Genomic DNA, 21,812 nt, shown 5'->3' with positions numbered 1-21,812 from the left:
ATTCATTGTCTAGAAATATTTAAAGTAGTATAGATGACAATATAGATTGATATATTACAAACATTGTGCGAGTATGAGCGTGTTAGTTTCAGTTTAATCTATTTTTTCTTACAAGAATTTAAACTTGGAAAGTGATATATTGTACGGTAATTCATCTTTTAATTTTTTTTTATAATTATTGAGTTGATACGTACCGCATACCTGAAAGAAACCAAGAAAGAAAGGAGTGATGTCTTGGTATTACCGCCTCAGACTCCGACGGTAGGGAGAGAGAAAAACTCGAAGCCGAAAAGGCGTCACTGCGCGTTAAACTTACATATACCCCCCCCCCCCCCCCTTCTCTGCCTCGTCTGCTGCGAAGCTCTCGAGTCGCGCGGCGCGCACCGAGTGTTCGATCGATCAGGTGCGAGGCGGCGGCGGCGGCGGCCGTGGGTTGCGTTTTCCTTGGGAGAACGGGAAGAAGTCGCGAGGAGAGAGCGGTTGCGGTGCGGGCGACTCGCGTGCGGCATCGGCGCGAGATCACGCGCTTGTTGCCGCTGCGGTTACTGCGCCGCGCGGCCGTTTCCTGTTGCGCGCCGGGAGGGAGGAGGGTTTGGGGCGATGGGCAACGCGGTGGGCAATGCGGGCGCGGCGGAGGGGAGGAAGAGGGCGGCGGCGGCGGACGCCATGGGTGCCTCCTACGAGCTCGTCAGGACCGACGACGCGGCTGGGCGCGCGTTGGATCTGGAGGCCGCCCGGTGCGCCGCCGTATGCCCCAAGGGCAGCGCCGGCCTCGCGCAACCCTCGCCGCCGCTTCCGTCTCCTGCGCCGCCCCGGCAGCGGCTCGTCTCGCTCGACGTGTTCCGAGGGATCACCGTGCTGGTACGTGCAAAAATCTCTCTTTTTTTCGGTTGGTTCAAAAAAAAAAGTCTTGTTTTCGCCGTTTGCTCTGATTATTCTCTTCTTAAATGATTTCTCTACTTCCATTGCTGCGATTTTTTTGGCTTCATTTCTTGCTTGATTTCTTTGATTGCTCTGTTTAAATTACGACATGACAAACAACCTACCAGATCGAATTGCTTGCTGAGTGGGTCTCTGTGCTTGCTGCATGTGTACCGATCATGTGGTGGCCATGGTGCCAACCATACAACTATGCAAGCTCCATGACTCATGATGCATGGCACTGCCTAGTAGCAGCTGCTACTACACTTTCTTCCATTCCCTCCCCCTTTCCCTTTTTGTTTGTACTTGAACCAGAGTCACCAAAAGATAGCAGAGCTGCTTAAACTAACCCAACAGCTCAAACTTTAGCTTTATCAGGGAATATTTAGCGCATCCAGCGATGCCCCCCCCCCCCCCCCCACACACACACACAACACCAGTATTCTCTAGCCACTGCTTATCTTAAATCAGTTCTTCTCCAAACGGCGAAACGCCCTCTGTTTCACTCAGCCTTCCTGTCTGCTCATGTCGATAGCAAGATCAGCAACTGTAGCCATTACAGCAATTTTCTCATGCTGAGCTAGCTGTGGAAGCATGGATCATCAATTTGGCACGGCACATCCTGATGCTACGGAACGGAAGATATGGTTATTTAGAAGTGACGTGAATTAACAATAACCGGCCTGGCCTGTCACTCTGTCAGATTCTGAAGAGTGAATGAGTGATGGCTCCTGAAACGGGGTTAGAACCGTCGTCGGTGCTCGTGGCCCCCAGTTCACAACAGGAAAAGGTTCCCTGCCTACCATCGTACGGACTTTCTTCAGCTGTTGGACTCGAACTGCACGGGCAGATTTCGTGTAAACTAGTATTCAGTTTCTGTTGCTTTCATACCTTCATTTGTTTGATAGATAAGAACTTAATGTCAACTCTAGCTCACCTGTAAATATATTTAGATAAGTAGATCAGCGCATGCACCCTCTACAATTGGCACTAAGAAAAGGATACCACGTACAGTCTGTTGCAGCCTAACAGCCTGAGCAAGCAAATAATCAGTAGAACTTGTGAACATAGAAATATATTCTCCTTTAATGAGGAACACAAGCTATTATAACCAAAATTTTGATTCAAGGACTCATATTAGAGGTAGACATAATTAAAAGGTTGAAGGTATAACTTATGCACTGATTGGGTACTTTGGGAATGTTCCCATACTGAGGGTGGACATGGATTAGCCTTGTGAGTAATTTAGTTTATTTGGCTTTAGTTTAACTTAAATAGATTAAGTTTTATTTTTTAAGATGAACTTATATTATTTAGTAAATTAGAGTGCCCTGGGGCCGCCCGTGTCTATCCTCAAGCCATATTAGGTCTGACCATTGCTCCACTAGCTAGGTAGGTTATACTATCATGCCTGATGGTCATATTAGAAATCGTAAGTGTTAAATTTGTGCCATGAAAATATCATAACTATTTAGTTTTTGCTTCCATGGATTCTTTTAGTTTTAGAATCAACACTTTATAAACTTGAAATAATAAATATTCTCTTTGATTCCATAATATTTATTGTTTTGGATTATTTAATGTCAAACTTTGTCTAAAGATAACTTTTAAATACATACGGTAAGAGACATGGAGCTTGGTTGCATAGATTAATCTTTAAAAAATTGTAATAGAAAGCAGTGATTAAAATTGTTTTTTAGAGACATTTGTTTTTATCCCAAACGACAAGTATTATGTAGCCTGAGGGAGTATATGACATATTACACATTTTGGGCCCCCAATTTTACATTTTATTAGTAGTTCAGCTCTAAAATTCAAGATTAATACTAATTAGCAAGCTATTCCAGAATGCATAGTCGATAGGAAATCAGCCTCACTAAGTTAGCGGTACTCACATTAGCCCGTATCTAGGCTCAACTGCTCAACAACATAGAGTCGAATCCCGTTGACTCAATCACTCCAATGCATAAAGCTTGTGGATTTCCGAATGCCCCCACCTCGTCCTAGATTTCACTCCTTCCTTGCACGGAGCCATCTCCTCTCCACGGGCACCCACCCAAGAACCAGAGGAGGCACACTGATTTTCCGGACACCCACCGGCGACGAGCCGAGCGACAGAAGAAAAAGGAACAAGAAGAAGATTCAAAGAGCGTTGATCAGCTGGCCGTCCGAAGTCCAATTTAGCAGGAGCAGCAGCAGCAGCGCGGAATCGATGGCCTCCCCGTGTCAATACAAAGCCCGTACCGACGACCGGCGCCTTTTCGGCCATGTGCCCTTCTCGCGCCGCGCCGCGCCGCGCCACCGACCCACGCCACGGCCGCCGATCTCGTCCCGTCCGTCTCCTCGAGCCTCCTGTTTCTGCTCTCTGCTTTACCACCGCCACCGCGCGCGGTCGGTCGGTGGTGCCCACTGCCAATCACACCCCTCTCACCGGCGCACCTGGTTCACGTAACACACTCTCTCGGCTCTTCGCCTAGACTTATAAACTAAAATTTAAATTTAAATTTAATTTTATGTCTTTCATCATATTTTATTTTTCTATAAAAATACTTAATTTTATCTATAAGTTATATTTTTTTCAAATAATCTATGAAACGATGAATGCCCTTTTCCCTCGCTACTTTCCACTGCTACTGTGCCGCATCACGTCATCTCGCGCTCTTTTTTTCTCTCTCCGTGTGCGGTTTTCTCCGCGAGCTTGTCACGCCCTTGCGTGGCCGGCCGGCGTACAGTTCGTCGATCCGCCTCACACCAACACAAACACCGAGACGGCGACGACGCACACGAATCACATGCCTGCCCTCATGTACTGTCCGATCCGGCCGTCCCTGCCATGTAGATCGCCCCTGCCCTACTTGTTTCCGGCGGTTCTCCGTGTTCTTTCCATCCAAGGTCGCGTCATCCCTGACCGTGACCCCACCAATAGTCGCGCTCGTTTTTAATTATATAAAACCAAAATTTTAGTTTTTAACGATGATTCTAGATTTTTTTTTTATTGAAACTTATTTTTCAGTGTTGAGTTTTAATCACTATAAATACGTATATAAAATTTATATTTATAAATTATTTTTGGTTTATAAATATATCTTTTAACTTTTTTTCATTAAAAAAACCAAACAATCACCGCTGATGTCTTTCTCTCTTTAGCTGCTTAATTCGGTTGTCCGCTAGTCCTAGCCACGTTGTGGTCAGCCGATAAGCTTCTAGCCGAAAACGAGTGCAATGTCGACTTCAGACAAACACGGTACAACCACACGACTGACCAGTGGACGTGACTAAGCCTGACATGACAGTGGATTGTAATCCAATTTAAATCCGCTTCAATCTATTTCTTTGCTAATTAGTCTACCAAACTAATCCACACCAATTGTTCTTCATTGGAATCCAATCCAAACCAAACCAACTTTGATTTTAGCCCAATCCACACCAACCCATTTGGTTAAAATGGATTCAACCTATTCTTACAAAATGGATGTACTATTTGATATGTATAAACTCGGACCTAAAATTTTAAAACCCGCGTTTACACTATAAAAGTTTATCAAATTTGACTGAAATTTAGTGGGATGATCTGTTATGTATAAAAGCAACTTTATGTAGATTTTGGTCGATTTCTACATGTGGGCCCCACGTATGTCTATTATCTTATCCATTAGCTATCCAATTAAAGGATCCATTTACCCTCCACGGGTTAAATCCATTTAGAACCTAAAATAACCTAACCAAATTCAGTCCAGACCATTCCAATCCAGACCATTTGAAGTTACAATCCATTTGCACTCAACCAAACACAATCCAAATTAAAATCAACCTATTTAACCCATTTCCATCCAACCCGTTAGCAGGGTTAGACGTGACGACCGCCATGGAAGTTCTTTTAAATTTTTTTTGATATGATCTCCGGCATTTTGAGTACTCGAGGATGACCTACCGAGGAAAGGATGCAGAGTCAAGATCCACTGAGTCTGAACCTTGAAAAGCCTTTTTATTTTAGATCAGCAAGAAAGGTGAGCAACCTTTCTGATGTCATGCCATGGACTCTTGCCGAGAGGGCAGAAAAAGGGCATCCCTAAACATGAAATATTTAGACCCTATTTAGATCTAAAAAAGTCCCCGGGACTCCCTCCTCATCCAAACATGAGAAACTTTTTTAGAGCAGTCCCTCTAAAATCAATAGATCGTGGGGAGGAATTTTTAGGGGTCTTTTCTCCTCTTTCCTCACCTTACCCCTCTCTCTCCGCAGTAGCACGCCCCCCCCCCCCAAAAAAATCCCCTCTCGGCACCCGCCCGCCCGCACACCATTGCCGAGGAGATCCAGCGCCGCCGGCCCCGCTCGCCCGCCGGCCGCCTCCTCCTCGCTCCCCTCTTCTCCCCACGCTCGGTCTCCCCGTCGATCGGTCCTCTTCGCTCGGCCGCCCACCGGCACCTCCCCCGCCCACGTCATTCACCGCACAAAGCTGCTCGGCATTCACCGCCCGCCGAGCATGCAGCAGCGGAAAAAGTTCAGGGACTACTTAAAAGTCCTTGAATCCAAACAAGCCCTTAAACAGTTAGTAGATAGGGCGTCCTGTTGCAAAAGCGATGAACGACAGACACAGAAAAGTAACTGATAAGCCTGATAGCTAGCTAGCATATGATGGAATGGATGGAGCACGACGGCACAGAATGGATGTCAATCTTTAAAGGAGCTAAGATCTGCCTCTTGTAGCAGTAGTAGCAGCAGTAGCTGGTCCCTAGTTCATGAGATGTTTACGCCCCAACTAAGACGTGTGTGTACCAATTCCTCCTGGAACAATCCTGTCCAGTGTGTCTGAAAATGATAGCCATGTACTACGTGAAGAGTACCACACGTATACACAATTTACACACATAGACCTCCATGTGATCAGGCTGGCCTTTAGCTAAGCTCTAGCCGATCTGCAACCAACCACACCTTAGCTTGTCCGGGAATATCCAGCAATGCAAAGTCCATTCTCTCCAAAGCTAGCCATGAGGCCAACTTAATTACTTGCCAATGGCCTACCTGCTTAATCAAAGCATGCAAAGCTCATTAGGATCGGAGCTTAGCTTAATTGTTGGACGGATCACAGCGACACATAACCAATGAGAGGAGGTTATTTGGTTAACATACGCAGTGCCTGGGCCCCACTAAGATATTTCGTTCACTCTTTCACCACTAGGTGAAAGGTGACAGGCCATGTACCGTGTTGATGAGTGTTATGAGGCGAGGCCACACGGTACATGGCCATGGCAACGGTAGGTTCCCGTCACCGTAAACCTTTGGTGATTCATCTCTCCACCTACTGCTCTTACTACCTAGTATGAGTAGATGCGAATTCAATGGGTTTGCTACTGTATTTTGTTTGGCATTTGTCACTATAGATATATGGAAGGATGGATCAACTGGAAACTCTTATAGGATGGACCATTTTGTGATCAAATCCTGGTTTGCACTCCTGCAATTTGCAAATATCTTAAGTAACTTCCAATAGTCGGTGCTTGCTTCCTGCTCCTTCCATCATTGTATGTTCTTGGTCGCCTGGCCAGAGAACAAAAACCAACGGCAAGGAATTCAGGTGTCCGGTTGATGTTGCCGAGGGGCAATGGCTACTGTGCGTGCATCCTTTATGCCCGAAATGCCGGTAGGCTTTTCATGGGGGAAGTTCTTCTGCTCCCGGTTGATTACTTAGAATATTTGGCTTTCGAGGTGAAATGTACTGAGATGGAATCTGATGCCAGAAAGAAACCCATATTTTGTGAGAAGTTGCTAGCATCGTATTCTCCCTTTTGTTCCCTAAGATATTTCCATGGCCGTGAGTGTTTTTTGTCCGATCGGCAATAATTTAGAATGGTAATAGTGCAAGAAACGATATTATAGTACATGATTTAGATTGACAGTGGAGTCATATCTGGTTATTCGGTATTGTTTGTTCTTTTATAGGAGTAGCATAATCAGATCTACTAGTTTGTAGCAGTTTGAGCTAACAAGTGGGTTATTGCCAGATTTATTATTGCAGCATCTCAGTGATTTGCAGATACTTTTTTGTTTTTCTGAAAGAAGATTGCAGATGTAATCCATTGGAAATACGGGTGACTTGGAGCAAAATTTTCCGCTGCTCATAAAGTTATTGTCACTATGATCTTTCGTACAGTTGTAAAGCTTTGTATATACTGAAGTCAAAAATGATTGCGCCAGGCTGCCAGCACCATTTAATCTGATGTTCTTTTGCATGACAATAATGCCTGAAAGATAGATTTTTAAATAAGTAGGATTAACTGTTGCTTTCATTCCTGCAGCTTATGATCCTCGTGGATGATGCTGGAGCGTTTCTCCCAGTAATTAATCACTCGCCATGGGACGGTGTAACCGTAGCTGATTTCGTCATGCCTTTTTTCCTTTTCATTGTTGGAGTCGCTCTAGCTCTAGCGTACAAGGTACAGGCTGACAAAGCAAAGATCGTGATATTTAACTTCCTTTCTGAAACTAACACCTTACCAGGTGACATTATCTCAAACCTAATTGCGTCACATTTGTGCAGAGAGTACCAAACAAATTGGAGGCAACTAGAAAGGCAATTCTCCGTGCACTGAAGCTGTTTTTTGTTGGTCTTGTTCTTCAAGGTATCAATTAGGAATTCATGAAAGCTACTAGGTAAATTGTGAGATATATATATTTTTAATTTATCATGCTTTACATTATGCAGGTGGATTTTTTCATGGTGTTCGCAGTCTAACTTTTGGAGTTGATATGCAAAAAATACGTTTGATGGGAATACTGCAGGTATATTGGATGCATCATCTTATATTATAATATATTTTTCCATCATGAAACAAAATTAAATTTATAGTTTGAGTATATAATGCCGTATCTCCTTGGTCGCAGAGAATTGCAATAGCTTACATTGTGACAGCACTATGCGAAATTTGGCTCAAGGGAGATGATGATATAGATTCTGGATTTGATCTGCTGAAGAGAAACCGTTATCAATTGTGAGTATAAAAACCAAAATCATTCCGTCGCTATTGTTCCTCATGTTGATGATAGTAATAAACATTATATGACTGCACAATGGGACAATTGAATTTATTTAAGTGGTCTGATGACTTCAGTTGAATTTTATCTGCATGAAATAGATCTTAGAAACAGCACGAGAATTTAGTTGTTTTTTTTAACTCTGGAAATATTGTTTTGGTAGGTTCATTGGCTTGATTGTGACGATCGTATACATGGCTTTCTTATATGGTACCTACGTTCCTGACTGGGAATATCAAATATCTGTTCCTGGTTCCACGGAGAAATCTTTCTCGGTATGTGGCTCCACTTTTTCATTGTACTATAAGAAGCTCCGTACTACTGCTACATGGATGGGAACTGAAAAATTTTAAATTCAAAATATTTATCAGGTGAAATGCGGTGTAAGAGGCGATACTGGACCAGGTTGCAATGCAGTTGGCATGATCGACCGCAAAATCTTGGGCATCCAACATCTCTATGGTCGACCAGTTTACGCTCGATCTAAGGTACTAATGAAGAGCAAAATCTTGAATATGTGCCTCTTCCTATGCCCAAATTTTGGTCTATAACATCTGTCCTCTTCTTTGACAGCAATGCAGTGTAAATTCACCACAAAATGGACCACTTCGTCCTGATGCCCCCTCATGGTGTCAGGCCCCCTTTGATCCTGAAGGACTTCTCAGGTCACTGGACTCTGCCCATCATAATTCAATCTTTCAGGCTACAATGGTGCAATGTCCTTTGCAAACAATGGCAGATTCTGACTGTTCTTAACTTTCATGCCAGTTCTGTGATGGCTATTGTCACCTGCTTGATTGGTCTGCAGTATGGGCACGTAATTGTACATTTCCAGGTACAGTATCTTGATCGCTGTGCCAGCTTGGTGAGCATTTGATCTTGCAAACAAATGACTGAAAACATTCTGAATCTTTCTCCCATCCCTACTGAACTGCTGTGCAGAAACACAAGGAGAGAATCATGAAATGGCTAACCCCTTCCTTCAGCATGCTAATCCTTGCATTCTCATTGGACTTCTTCGGTAAATATCTCACAAACTTCCAACATTTCATTCCTATACAATCATCAAGAACGTTTGCACTGACTGAATAACCATTCCAGGAATGCGTATGAACAAGCCACTGTACACCGTGAGCTACGCTCTGGCCACCGCCGGCGCCGCGGGGCTCCTTTTCGCCGGAATATACGCGCTGGTCGACATGTACGGCCACCGGCGGCCGACCGCCGTCATGGAGTGGATGGGGACGCACGCGCTCATGATCTACGTCCTGGTCGCCTGCAACATCCTGCCCATCTTCATCCACGGGTTCTACTGGAGAGAGCCCAAGAACAACCTCGTAATATTTTTGCATCAATGACGATGAACAACATCTCTTTTCAATTTTCAGCTATATTTCACTGAAAAAGGTAACACCTTTTTTCTAACACGGCTACCTGTCTGGCTCTTTTTTTCTTTTTCTTTTTTTTTGCAGTTGAGGTTAATTGGAGTTGGAGCATGAACTACGGATGCAGCAGCTAGACGGCACGTATAGAGATGTATTTAGGACACTATTTGGACAGAGACAACGAGGCGTGTGCAGGCCTGGTTTTGCTACAGGCCTAGTCGTTGCACAGACTCGTTCTTTCTGAGAGAGAGCTCTGTATATGGTAAACGAGCCCTGTGTACACCATGACAACACGATCGTAAAGGAATATATAGCGCAGAAGAAATATCAGCCTCACAGCCCAAACGTGAATAACTGCATAATGACTATAATGCGACTATCAGTTCGGATAAATTCATTGCCATGGCACTGTTCACTCACATCCAAATGCTTGCATGAGTTGATGTGCCCGCTTATGGAATAATTAACCTTTTGCTACTCTTACAAGTGGTGATAACAGATTTGTCGCTGTATCCACATGTCATAGACATATAAGGATTTACATATCATAGACAGCGAGTGACAAATCTATTATCATCTATTAAAAGTGACAAATAGTTAACTGTCCCAACATTACTTGTGGGCTGCCACGTTTCAGTCACTGAAAATTCGGGCCGATCACCTGGTGAGCCATCATCACAAATTCCAGTTGGCCCATTAACATACTGGACATGTCAGGTCGTCTGCGTTCAAGCCAAGGCCTGTAATTACTGATTTGTACATTATATCAAATGCATACAGCTATACCCACTGTTTTATATTGTACCAGTTCTTCTCTCATCTGTGATGCGACACACATAGTGATCACGGAATCACATAAAAAAATCATTTTTTTCTCCTAGACACACCAAAAGAATTCTTCGGTGGAGTATAAATCATTCATATTCTTCGGCGGAATATAAATGCAGTTCTGCTTAACTGTGAGAAAAAAATGGGAGTCGCGCGCGATCGATCGACGACGCTAGCTATCGCCGAGCGCGATGAGCTGGTCGACGACGGCGGGGTCGGCGAGCGTGCTGGTGTCGCCGAGCTCGTCCAGCTGCCTGGACGCGATCTTCCGCAGGATCCTCCGCATGATCTTGCCGCTCCTCGTCTTCGGCAACCCGGGCGCCCAGTGGATCTTGTCCGGCGCCGCGAACGCCCCAATCTGCCACAGGTCAAAAAGAAGAAAAAAAAGATCAGTATACGGATTTCTATCCATCATCTCTCGTGTTATAAAAGCGGAATTGTCATCTTCCCATTCTCTCCTTCCATGCCATGTGCGCAACCATGACAAGATCCATAATCTATTGTTCTGAGCATTTTTCTAATCCTTGAGAAGCTATTACGAAGTATCACTGTTTTCTATGTAAAGCTATTACATTTTGAGCAATTTTACTATCCTTGAGAAGGTATCATAGTGTAAAATTTTGATATCTCTTAGTACCTTCTTAGGGACTATAAAATTACTTTTAGGAGGTATTAAATTTTACACTAAAATTTTGGTACCTCATGATACCTTCTTAAGGACTGTAAAATTACTCTTATATTTTACGTAGAAAACAATAATACCTCCTGGTACCTTTTCATTTTCTTAAGGATGATAAAATTACTCTATCGTTCTAGCCTATCCTTAATTATATGGGTCTTTCCCATTACCATTACAACACCCACAGATGTATTAATAGTCTAAGAAAGTACGGTAGATGCCACGCAGCACTGAGCATGCACCCATGGACGAAACCTCCCCAGGACCATGAGAATAATAACACTGTGTCAGTATAACTGTGGAGAAAAATACCTGGCTGCGAACGGTCATAACAAGGCTTTTCCGTAGCTCATCGCTGTAAGGAACGCCATCCACCAGCGTCACAAAAGCGTAAATTCCCTGGCCTTTAACCTGAAACGGGCATTGCTGATTTAATTAAGACCTGGACTTTGATGAAACTAAGGGAGGGAGGTGGTCAACAAATGCAGCCAAACAAGGAGCAAAATGCAGGTATAGGGGTGAACCTCATGGTCAATTCCAACAACAGCGGCCTCAGCGCATTTTGGATGTGAAACCAGAGCAGACTCAACCTCCGCCGTCCCAATCCGGTGGCCGCTATGATTTTATTTTTCACAGAAGGGTCAGGTACTCAAAGTTTGAATTCAAATCAAGAATAAGGATGAATTAAGTAAGTAGCTAAATTACCTGACATTGATAACATCGTCAACACGTCCAGTCAAAAAATGGTATCCGTCTTTGTCCCTGGCATTCAAATTACATTTGCTCATATGTAAGCATATCCAGTAACCCTGTAAAGCTGTTTATTGCATTAACTGAAGAACTATATTTGATTGAGTTACCTGCTGCAACCATCACCAGAGAAATAATAGCCAGCAAATGGCTTGAAGTATGTGGTTTCATATCTGTCCTTGTCTCCATAAAGTGTCCGGAAAGCCCCGGGCCATGACTTCTTTATGCAAAGATATCCACTGCATTCTCCTTCCATTTCCTGCCCTTTCTCGTCTACAATGACTGGCTGTTAATCATGTACACAGTAGGTACAGACAGCATAAGTAGGTGATGCAAATAACATAATGACAAATTTATTTCAATTATAAAATGTAGACCAAAAGCCAGTCCTTGTATACCTGTACACCAAAGAAAGGAAATGTTGCTGATCCGGGTTTCAGAGGCCAGGCGCCAGGTAAAGGAGTGATCTGACAGAAATAAACATTGAAGTTTAATTTGATACATAACATAAGGTGGAACTCACTTTAGAATATCTGAAACTTGCCATTAAATAACACAATTACCATAAAGCCACCAGTCTCAGTCTGCCACCAAGTGTCTGATATTGGGCATCTTGAGTCACCAACAACATTATAAAACCATCTGAAATGAACGGAAATACACGTAAGATCTTTTCTTTGTACATTTTCCTAGAATTTTAGATCCAGGAATCATCACAAACCTCCAAGCAGTGGGATTGATTGGTTCGCCCACACTTCCTAGAACTCGGAGAGATTTACGAGAATACCGAGTAACATACTGCAAATACATCAGAAATCATAATGGGTACTCATCACGAACATAGCACCGAATAAAGCAAACAAGACTGATTGACTTTTTAATGGAAAAAACCAAACGACATATTTGCAAACGAAAAATAATACGTGAATAGAACTTTTATATACGTATTCTTAGCAATTTATAAGCCAATACTGGAAAATAAATTTTGGTGAGAAAACTGCAAAGTCTACTCTAAATTTTAGGTTAAAAAATTCAAATTTTGGATTATAAGCATAAGTAAAAAAGGAAAAAAAATTGAGTGATAAATTCCACTCTGGAAGAAGTGTTTTTGTAGAAGTATTTTTATAAACTGTTATTTGGTTCAATATTTGTTTGATTTTTTTCTTTGAAAAACAACTAGGCTCCAGGTGTATCGTCAAACTGTTTTGGACAACTTTATCATGCTTGAGAATATATTGGAGGTACTTTTCTAGTGTAACACTTTGTTATCTCTAGGTATTTTTAGTGTAATGCTTTGGTACCTCTATTTACTATATGAGTTTTATTTTCACCCTTTCTTTTGTACTGCGAGATACCAGTATCTCGAGGTATTAACATCCTCACTCGTGCTATCCATCCCACGATCAAGCTGGTACAATCGTGACCGTTTGATCTATCATCCCTAATAGTCAGGATTTTAGTATCAACTTGATTGTGAGGTGAATAGCACGAGTGAAAATTTTAGTACCTCACGATACTAGTACCTCGCAGTACAAAAGGAAGGATGGGAGTAAAGCTCTTTACTGTATACTTTATTGTATCAAAATTTTACACTAAATATTCAATATCTTAGAGGTACTTTCTGAAAATCATAAAATTCTCCTTTCTTTATAATATTATCAGAAGTTCATAGTATTACATAAATCATTGTTGGATAGCTCAGTTACGGGCAGTGATAAGACAAGAAACAAGCAGTGTACCTCGGTACCATCACGCATGAGTGCACGAATAAGCGTCGGTGCAGTATAAAATATCGTCACCCCGTATTTGTCAACAATGTCCCAACAACGACCAGGATCAGGATAGTTTGGAGCCTACAAGTAGCATCAGAAAAAGATAATGGAAATTACAAACACAGCAGAGCTAAAACTAGTCCAGAAAGCACAAAATAGCCATCTGTCATGATTCTGGGCATAATATCAATTAAACATATTTATGAAATTACCCCTTCGTAAACAAGAACTGTGGCTCCATTCAGGAGAGGACCATATGCCACATAACTATGCCCAGTAATCCACCCACAGTCAGCAGTGCACCTGATGGAAGTTAAACAGGAAAATCAAGTAAGAATTAATCCACTTTGCACATAATTTCCTGTAACATTAGGAACAAGTTTATACTACCAGAACATCTAAAAAACTAGGATCTTACCAGTATATATCTGATGGCTTGTAATCAAATGCGTGCTTAAATGTTGTTGCAGAGTACACCATATAGCCCCCCGTTGTATGCAGTACACCCTGCAAACTTCACATGATGTTAATCTTTGTCCATAGCGTAGGATAATTTTACCGGCTTTGAAAAAAGTAACTCTAGATACAAAATTTATACTTAAAAAATTTGGTATCTCAAGGTACAAAGTAACTGGAAGTAACAAATTTTACATTAAAAATATATTACCTTCTACTCTTGTCTTAAAGATAAAATTGCTCAGCTAACAAACCATTATAAAATGTGTAATAATTGGCTGTAGCTTCTTTTGAAGTCAAGGCAGGGTTATCCATTATCTAAAAAAAAATGATTTAGGTTACCTTTGGCTTTCCAGTGCTGCCACTTGTATATAGAAGGAACAGTGGATCCTCTGCATCAACCCATTCCACATCACATTTGGTTGGAAAATTGGGCACGGCATCCTGGGGCAAAGACATAATTATATAGTCAGAAATCCAAAATTCTAGTGATATAACATGAAGTGGAAGACTATAAATGGCTTCCAAATAACAGAGCAGTTTTGCAGATGTTCTGTTCATATGATGTGATGCTTGGTTGTTTTGGGCGTACCTGCCACCAAACATCCCTGCCCGACGTCCATTTTGTGTCTTCTTTCTTCATGGCTGATTGATTTTCGTATGTCAAAGAAATGCCTACTCACCACAAGAAAATTTCACCATGAGAAAACTCGATAAGAACTGTATCCACAATTACATAGAGATTCACAGCGTGTTATCAGAAGTGGTTGTTTTAGGGTCATTGGTTAGCCAACCACAAATAATACATCAAGACAAATTTTACGATACTTGAGAAAGTACCTAAAGATATCAAATTTTACAAAATCAGAAAAGGTCATACTTTCAGTTGCCTTCTAAAGGGTGATAAAAAAACTTTTACGGTAAATGGGGTATTAGCAATAAAAAAAATATGATTTGTGTTTACAGTGACTTAAAAGTCAGCACCGAAAAGAAACTACAATGAAAAGAATCCAAAGCCAATTCTGTTTTAGAATTCAAATTTTGGTAGCGGCATGTTCGTTGTAGGGCAAACGATGGGGCCCTCAGGCAGTGACAACTCACAGAAGTCAGATTCTAATGCATACCTACATCAACTCCATTCTTCACACTGTCAGCCAGAGCCACATCTACTATATCTTTGAGAGGTATGAGCTTCTTTCCCCTCTTCACCGCGTTGCACGTAATCACAACCTTTGGTTTGCAGTCGACGATTCTCTGCGCCAGCGCATCGGCAGAGAAACCAGCAAACACAACCTGAACACAAAATTTCAGCTTCATAACATGATCTATGATCTATCAAAGCAATTATCAGCTTAGAGTTTCGTGACAATTACCGAGTGGACAGCGCCAATCCGAGCACACGCAAGCATTGCGATGGGAAGCTCCATCAACATCGGCAGGTAGATCACCACAGCATCACCCTTCCCAACACCGACGCTCTTCAAGTAATTGGACAGCTGCCATAGATCATACCAATCGCACAACAAATTAGCACGAGCTTGATTACGGTGTTCTATACTCGTAGTAGCATGCTACTAGTATTACCATCGGTAGAATAATCCTAACAGTAGATTTAAATATTTACTACCGGTAAAAAAATATTCTACCACCAGTAGTTAATGTGATAGTATAAATAAATCAGATCTATTTAATTAAAAATAAACTGTCTAAATAAACTGTACTAACAGTAGATAACATAGTACAACACCTAAATTAGCGGTCACAGCAGGCCAAAATAGACCGCACTTCGTACGCGCCACGGACGCATGACGTGCGAATGTTTCGGCGTATGCATGTAGGAGCCGTGTGATTTTACCTGGCAAACCTTGTCCAGGAGCTCAGAGTAGGTGAGCTTGCCGTCGTCACCGGGCTCGTTCCCCTCCCAGTACATCGCTATCTTCTCGCCGTCGCCGGCCTCCACGTTGCGGTCCACGGCATTGTAGCATATGTTGGTCCTGCCTCCTTTGAACCACTGTAGAAAAAAAATCTCAGGTTATTCGTGACCATCATCAAATTCGGTCAAATTGTTCATCACTCTGAACTCGGAAGGGAGAAAGCTATGCAGCTTACTTCGATCTTGATCGGCCCCTTGGTCACATCCAGATTCTCGGCGCAGACCTCGTCGGGGTTCCACTTGTGCTTCCAGTAGAACGCCTCCGCGATCTCCGACCAGAACCCGGCCGGATCGTCGATCGAACGCCGGTACATTTCTTGGTACTGATCGGCAGCCATGGCAAAGACAACCGGATCGCTCATCACAAACCAAGAACCAAATCGATCGACAAATTCACAGTGACCAAATGTTGCAAGAGAGAAAAAAAGCAGGGAATTTTAACCCCGGCCGTCGCTGTCTGCCTTATCTGAATCCCGCGGCCAGCGATGGATGAATGGTGAATCGCTGAGCGCCTCAAATTGAAGGTACGGCCTTTGAACGCGCGATGGCGCCGCCAGTTGCGTGGGGGGGGGGGGGGGGGGGGGGGGAGTGAACTGACGGCAGCTTGGAAATCGGGAAAGCAGTAGAAAAGGAGAGGCGTGGGGGTGCTGGTGTGTGACGGGCGGGTGATCACCTGCTGCGTGGAGGAGACGAGGGCCTGGGAGGCGAAGTCCGCGCTGGGGTGGACGAGGCCGTGCTCCTCGGACGCCGCCAGCGGCTCGCCCAGCACGGCGGCGGCGGCGGGCCTCCTCGGCCTCGGCTTGCCGTTACTGCTCGCCGCCACCGCGACATGATCGCTCGCGCCCATGGCCCACCCTCGCCGGAGCAGCGGCGGCGACGACACGGACATCGCCCAAGAAGACGACGAGGACGAGGACGACGACGGGGAGGGGAAGCGCTGCAGCGGAGCCGGAGCGGCGGGAAGCGGGATCACAGCGCGGGCGCGTGCGCAGCCGCGGCAGGTGGTGGCGGTGGCGTATATATGCAGCTGGGCCATGACGGCCACGGCTCACCTCCCCCCTCCCCTCCAACAAACTCCTCTCTGACTTTGCCTTCGGCTGGTGGAGGAGGCAAATCAGGCGGGTGGTGGATTGCGGGAAAACGAAGAAGGCCTCTTGGGTTTCTTCTCCTCGTCTTTGCTCAGACTAATGCTCTACCAGCTGCTGCTACTATTTACGAAGTACTCCGTTGCTGCTAGACGCTCGCGCGCCCGGGTGGTGACGGAAACGGAGGTGGAAGACTCGCGCCGGCGCGGGCGGGCCGCCGTTTATAACGAACGCGTGGCGCCATCGGGCGTGGCGATCGAGGAGGGAGGGCTTCAAGATTTTGGTCACGCCCGGTTGCGTGGACGACCGACGCGCGTGGTGGTGGAGGCGGAGCGAACGATCGAACGAACGGGTGGACAGGATTCGTGCGGTTTTTGACTTGGGACTCACAGTCACTCACCGCGGCGGGCGCCTGCCGTTAAACACGAGCGTGAACGGAGCCGCTTCGCTGGGTTTTTTTTTTTTGTCGCGAGCATCCCGCGCCCAATTCACCGTTTTGGTGGCGCGTTGCCGGCGGGCAGCGGGCGTGCGTGCGTGCTCGATCATGGCATTCGTCGTCGCTGACGTACTCAACGTTGGCGCTGGTCTAGAAGGGCCAGTTAAGAATTCGTTCTTCTCCTGCCGCTTTTGAGTTGTCGGGCCTTCTCGCGGCATCGACTGGGGAAGTGAATCAGCTGTTTTTTTTTTAATCCCCGCTTGGAGTTTGGTTAACCCGCGATCCTTGGAACAGCTAGGGCCCGTGGCACCTGGCACCGGACCGCGCATACGGTCTACCCAATCTACGTGCGGCTCGAGGCAAAACCCACGGCCAAAAGGCCCACAACGCATCTGCCTCGCTCTGCCGTTCTTGCACCGGCTCTGACAACAATGGCACGCGCAGCGATGGAGCCCGTTCCGGTCCAGACCAGTTGGTCGATCGGATGAGCGCGAACAGTAGTAGCGTGGGAGCTCTCTCCCGGACTCCCTTCTAGGCCGATATTTCTCGACCGTCCGTACGCTTATACTAATTCGGCACAAATTTAGGTTAGATATTCGAGTATCTGAGATTTTATACGGATCCGGAGCTGAATTCGGATATATTTTGGTGGATATAAGATCAGGTTCTAGAGAGCAATACCCGATAATATGGATGATCCAAAATAACTTGTTGATACTATCCGGATAATACCCTGATTAATATCCGGTTTAACAGGCGACAGTTTCTGATTTCGGCCCATCAAGTTTTAAGGGCCAGCACACAAACACAACCCTCCGTACGCACGCACGTGGCCTCACGGGTCGGCGTCGGCATCGGCATTTGGCAGTACGACGTCTCCTCCCAGCTCTCGCACGCAACCCACCGCCGCCAGCCACCGCCTCTCACCGGCCTCCTCGAGCCTCCGCCCTCCAGTCCGGCCTCCGCGTCTCCCCGTCCTCGAGGCGCCGTCAGGCGTCCGCCTCCCCCCGTCCAGCCGGCGTCCGAGCCGGCATCCGCCCCCAGCTTCCGAGGCGCCGTCCGGCGTGCGCCTCCCACCGTCGAGGCGTCGTCCGACCTCCTCCCCCCGCCGAGGCGCCGAGCTGCCGTGCCCTCCTCCCCCTGCCGGATCCTGAGGCGTCGTCGCCCGTTCCTCTCGGCCTCCCCCGTCCCCAGTGCGGCAGCGTGGTTAGAGTGACGCGACGACGAGCTCTTGTCGGATCTCAGCCGTGGCAGCGAGCACCCAGTTCCTCGTTTAGGTGACGATCCTACTACTTCCCTTTTCATTTGAGACCGATGTGCTGATGTCAAACTATGATTTTTCTTTTTGTTGGGCTAAAAATTATCATCTGATTCTCTGTTAGAACTTAGAACCTATTTGATTGCATGATTACACATCATTTTGTGACTCATATTATCTTAGTCATTGTGATACTTGTCTGAGTATTATTATGATGTTTAAAATTCTTTCTTTCCATATGTATCTGTCAAATGACCCTAGCTTGCAATATTCTCGGGACTAAAAAGGTCCATGAAGTGGCTTCTCTTGCATTCTTGCTCCAAGATATAAACTAATTTTTGTTGCTCCAAGTGTGCTACTGTATGTACTAGACCTAGTCACCTAATTGCAGCTTTGCAATGTACCGTCATGTTTTAGTGTATGACTGTGTGTACCACTAAAGTATTGGTACTTTTGCTAGTTGCTGCTATTTTGGTACTGTTACAAATTACTATGCGACTAGCCTCTAATTCAGTAGTACTTTGGGTTATTGTATATGTGGTATGTATGTTTGTTGTTTTAACTTGATATCCGCATAAATATTCGTACCCGTGAGTGTTCGTATTCATCTTGTACGTATTTACATTGTATATGTATCCGGTGTTATCTGTGATTGTATCCGTATTCGATAATATTCATATTAGATCCGAATCCGATCAAAATATGAATTAGGATATAGGAATGATAAAATCCGATCGAACCCGACCCTTTTTCACCTCACTCCCTTGTGTCTTTCATTTCCTCTCCATCTCGAACGGTCGTGGGTAGGGTCGTTACACCCGCTGGTCTCGTACCAGGTTGCAACTTGCAAGCACTGGCTGCAACCCGCGCGCGCAGACGCGATGATGCGATCAATTCCGGCGGCCACTTGCGGGGATCGATCTCCCCTTCCCTGCTTGTTGTACCCGCGCCACGCGCACACAGTTACTCCACTCGCTGTGTCGGAAGACGCCGTCGCGAACTTGGGCTTCGCGATCGATTCCAGCAGCCGTACATGGTGGGGCACCGCAAAGGCAGGGAGCCAGGGATAGTCCAGCTGCTGCATGCATGCGGGAAAAACTTGAAATTAAACAAGCTACTGTTTATTAAATTACAGTGCTTTTCCTCAGTTTATCTGGTTGCAATATATTTATTCATTACTTTCAGAAATAATGATTATTTGAAAATGAATTTAGCCGCGTTCGTTTCGGTCACCAATTTTGACTAATTAGTTACACATATAATGGAAAAATATGATTTGCATATAATTGATTAAATACAAAATATTAAAAGCTTGAAAGTAAATTTATTTGATTTTTAAATCAACACTATATTTAGAAGGTTTTCGAACATAACCATTCAGTAATTTGAAAACCTTCTAACGAAATCGAAAAGTAGGTAGGTCTCTTTATGTGTTTAGAGCGTGCCCTTATTTTGAAAAAAAAGAAGTAAAGGTTGGGGTGGGGTAAAGATTATAAGGTGAATTTGGTTTTTTTAAGTACTATACAATACAAAAGTAGGCATGGATTGTCACGTCGAAAAAGAAACAAAGCGAGAATGATCGGCGACGGTAAGGCGGGGCTGTCACGTGAAGAACACATAAATCGAATCGATCCCCTTCAGGCTTACAAGTATACTTGAGTTGTTTACGTTGTGATGGCCACCTCTTGTTTCTTGATTTAATGAACCTGAGCTTGATGTGTCAGTGTGGTTGGTCCAGTTAGATCCTTTCTCACGGTCTCACCAACCAGTTGCAGTCAGCTAGCAGTGCTAGTGAGTCCTGATGATGTTAACATTAGAAGCGCGGATATCGTCAGAGCCATCTTTTAAATTTTTAAAATAAAAAAATCCAGACAGCATATTTACAAACGGTAAATAAGTCAATAGCTCGTCGTTCCTGTCCAAAACGTGTTTTAGGTCCTTGCTCGCAGATAGACCATTGAAGATTGAGATTATCTAGGCTGTGCTGGAAGAGAGGGATAAGACAGTGGAGCATACGAGGCTTGTCGGAGTTTCCGCCGGGGAACATACGGGGCTCATCCAAGCTCACCTACAACAGAAGGTTGACGTTGGCCACGAACACCGACGCGGCGGGAGGCGATCAGCCAGAGGTTGTGACGTCGGCTACCGGAGGTAAGGTTTTCTCGGGCAAGTGGCAGGTGGACGAACCGGACTCCCTGACAATAGCCCCGCCATCATCAGGTAAGCAAAGGTTATCTCAGAGGAGAGGTCGGTTGGCAAGCAAGGTAACAGGAGGTTATCTCCTACGTTACCGTCGGCGGGGGATTCCCTACGAACAGCTAGTTACGTTGGTAGATCGTTTTGTTCTTCAGCACCGTCCAAATGCTTTGCTGGTTCTAGATTCTGGACTCTTGGGGGGATTTCAAAATCATTAGACGAGGAGGATGAACCAACAGAACCAGAGTTGGATGTTGAGTCCAGAGAGGGACGAGATAGCGATGCTGTCTTCTTGGAAAGGGCGATGGCCGAAGGTTTCACATTGGATGAGGTTCTCCGTGCAGGAGAACATCTCCTGCTTGCACCAAAGCATATACCTAGATCATGCTCTAAGAACAAAAGAGTTGGGAGAAATGGTGAGCTAGCAAGAAGAATAGTTGATGAGGTTGCAAGCCAAAATGATATCCGATGTAAACCATGGAGATGACCACTGTCGGGCGCTAGACGCTCGCAAAGTCTCACCATCGATGACAAGCTGGCTGAGGCCATGCATCTCAAGAAAAGAAGGCATGGGTCAGCGCCTTTCTCGAATAAAAAAGAAGTTGTTGGGAAAATTACGATTGGAAGGGGGAGGACAGGCGATCCTCGGTGTCGGCACCCAAAATCTAAAAAAAGGATTTGCCAAAGAACCCAAGGAGGCAACTTTGCCGGTCGGTTTAAATTCGAGGCATTTTCCGAAGCCTACATTTAAGGAGTTTTATTGGGGCACCAGTCTAAAAAACCAATCGTTTTCTACCCTGGGATGGGCCACCTACTGATGAGGGTCGAAAGCCACAACAGAGTGCAGAAGCTGGGCCCCGACTGAGAAAATTGCTATTCTACCACTCTCAAAAAGCGGTTTCGCTATAACGCTACTTCTAGTTTTGATTTTGCTAAAATACCATTCTCAAACCGATGCAGCACGGTAAATGCCATTTGCCTCATTTTTTCTCCAAAAAATCAATTCTGCATTGTTTGTTTACATTATAATGACATTTACACACCTAGTCCATTGACTTGGAAAAGACTTATTTAACTTGC

General features: G+C 44.8%; 2 protein-coding genes across 4 annotated transcripts; one reads left to right on the top strand and one right to left on the bottom strand.

The window, feature by feature from the left end:
• Positions 1–363: 363 nt before the first annotated feature.
• LOC102719760 (heparan-alpha-glucosaminide N-acetyltransferase) lies at positions 364–9,760 on the top strand. Of its 3 annotated transcripts, none has more exons than XM_006652180.3 (12): positions 364–861; positions 7,219–7,356; positions 7,461–7,542; positions 7,626–7,702; positions 7,805–7,911; positions 8,118–8,229; positions 8,326–8,442; positions 8,528–8,619; positions 8,723–8,789; positions 8,897–8,975; positions 9,056–9,291; positions 9,427–9,760. In XM_006652180.3, the coding sequence occupies exons 1-12, from the start codon at positions 601–603 to the stop codon at positions 9,451–9,453; spliced, it is 1,395 nt and encodes a 464-aa protein (XP_006652243.2). In that variant the 5' UTR covers positions 364–600; the 3' UTR covers positions 9,454–9,760. The 3 variants fall into 3 exon arrangements, with proteins under 3 accessions (XP_006652243.2, XP_040378904.1, XP_040378905.1); XM_040522970.1 differs by lacking the exon at positions 364–861 and adding an exon at positions 6,106–6,177; XM_040522971.1 differs by lacking the exon at positions 364–861 and adding an exon at positions 6,646–6,772.
• Positions 9,761–10,027: 267 nt separating this feature from the next.
• LOC102703488 (acetyl-coenzyme A synthetase, chloroplastic/glyoxysomal-like) lies at positions 10,028–17,007 on the bottom strand. Its single transcript, XM_040522969.1, has 18 exons — positions 16,431–17,007; positions 15,934–16,080; positions 15,680–15,835; positions 15,198–15,320; positions 14,949–15,117; positions 14,417–14,499; positions 14,167–14,268; positions 13,787–13,875; positions 13,581–13,671; positions 13,336–13,449; positions 12,318–12,394; positions 12,160–12,238; positions 11,995–12,063; positions 11,707–11,882; positions 11,552–11,608; positions 11,371–11,461; positions 11,159–11,257; positions 10,028–10,525 (listed from the first exon to the last, which is right to left on the bottom strand). Exons 1-18 carry the CDS (start codon positions 16,791–16,793, stop codon positions 10,340–10,342), a joined length of 2,271 nt encoding a protein of 756 aa, XP_040378903.1. The 5' UTR covers positions 16,794–17,007; the 3' UTR covers positions 10,028–10,339.
• Between the last annotated feature and the right edge of the window lie 4,805 nt (positions 17,008–21,812).

Source organism: Oryza brachyantha, chromosome 4 (assembly GCF_000231095.2).
Source record: "Oryza brachyantha chromosome 4, ObraRS2, whole genome shotgun sequence".
Classification (NCBI taxonomy): Eukaryota; Viridiplantae; Streptophyta; class Magnoliopsida; order Poales; family Poaceae; genus Oryza; species Oryza brachyantha.
Note: the sequence above shows the minus strand (reverse complement) of the source record. Positions and strands in the feature narration are given on the sequence as shown.

Excerpts from the sequence above, each read along its gene's own strand:
- LOC102719760 (XM_006652180.3), top strand. The coding sequence starts at position 601 with ATGGGCAACGCGGTGGGCAATGCGGGCGCGGCGGAGGGGAGGAAGAGG. Across the intron at positions 862-7,218 it reads TCCGAGGGATCACCGTGCTG|CTTATGATCCTCGTGGATGA; the intron begins GTACGTGCAAAA and ends TCATTCCTGCAG. Across the intron at positions 8,790-8,896 it reads ACGTAATTGTACATTTCCAG|AAACACAAGGAGAGAATCAT; the intron begins GTACAGTATCTT and ends ACTGCTGTGCAG.
- LOC102703488 (XM_040522969.1), bottom strand. The coding sequence starts at position 16,793 with ATGGCCCAGCTGCATATATACGCCACCGCCACCACCTGCCGCGGCTGC. Across the intron at positions 11,883-11,994 it reads TTCCTTTCTTTGGTGTACAG|CCAGTCATTGTAGACGAGAA; the intron begins GTATACAAGGAC and ends CATGATTAACAG. Across the intron at positions 11,462-11,551 it reads GACGATGTTATCAATGTCAG|CGGCCACCGGATTGGGACGG; the intron begins GTAATTTAGCTA and ends ATAAAATCATAG.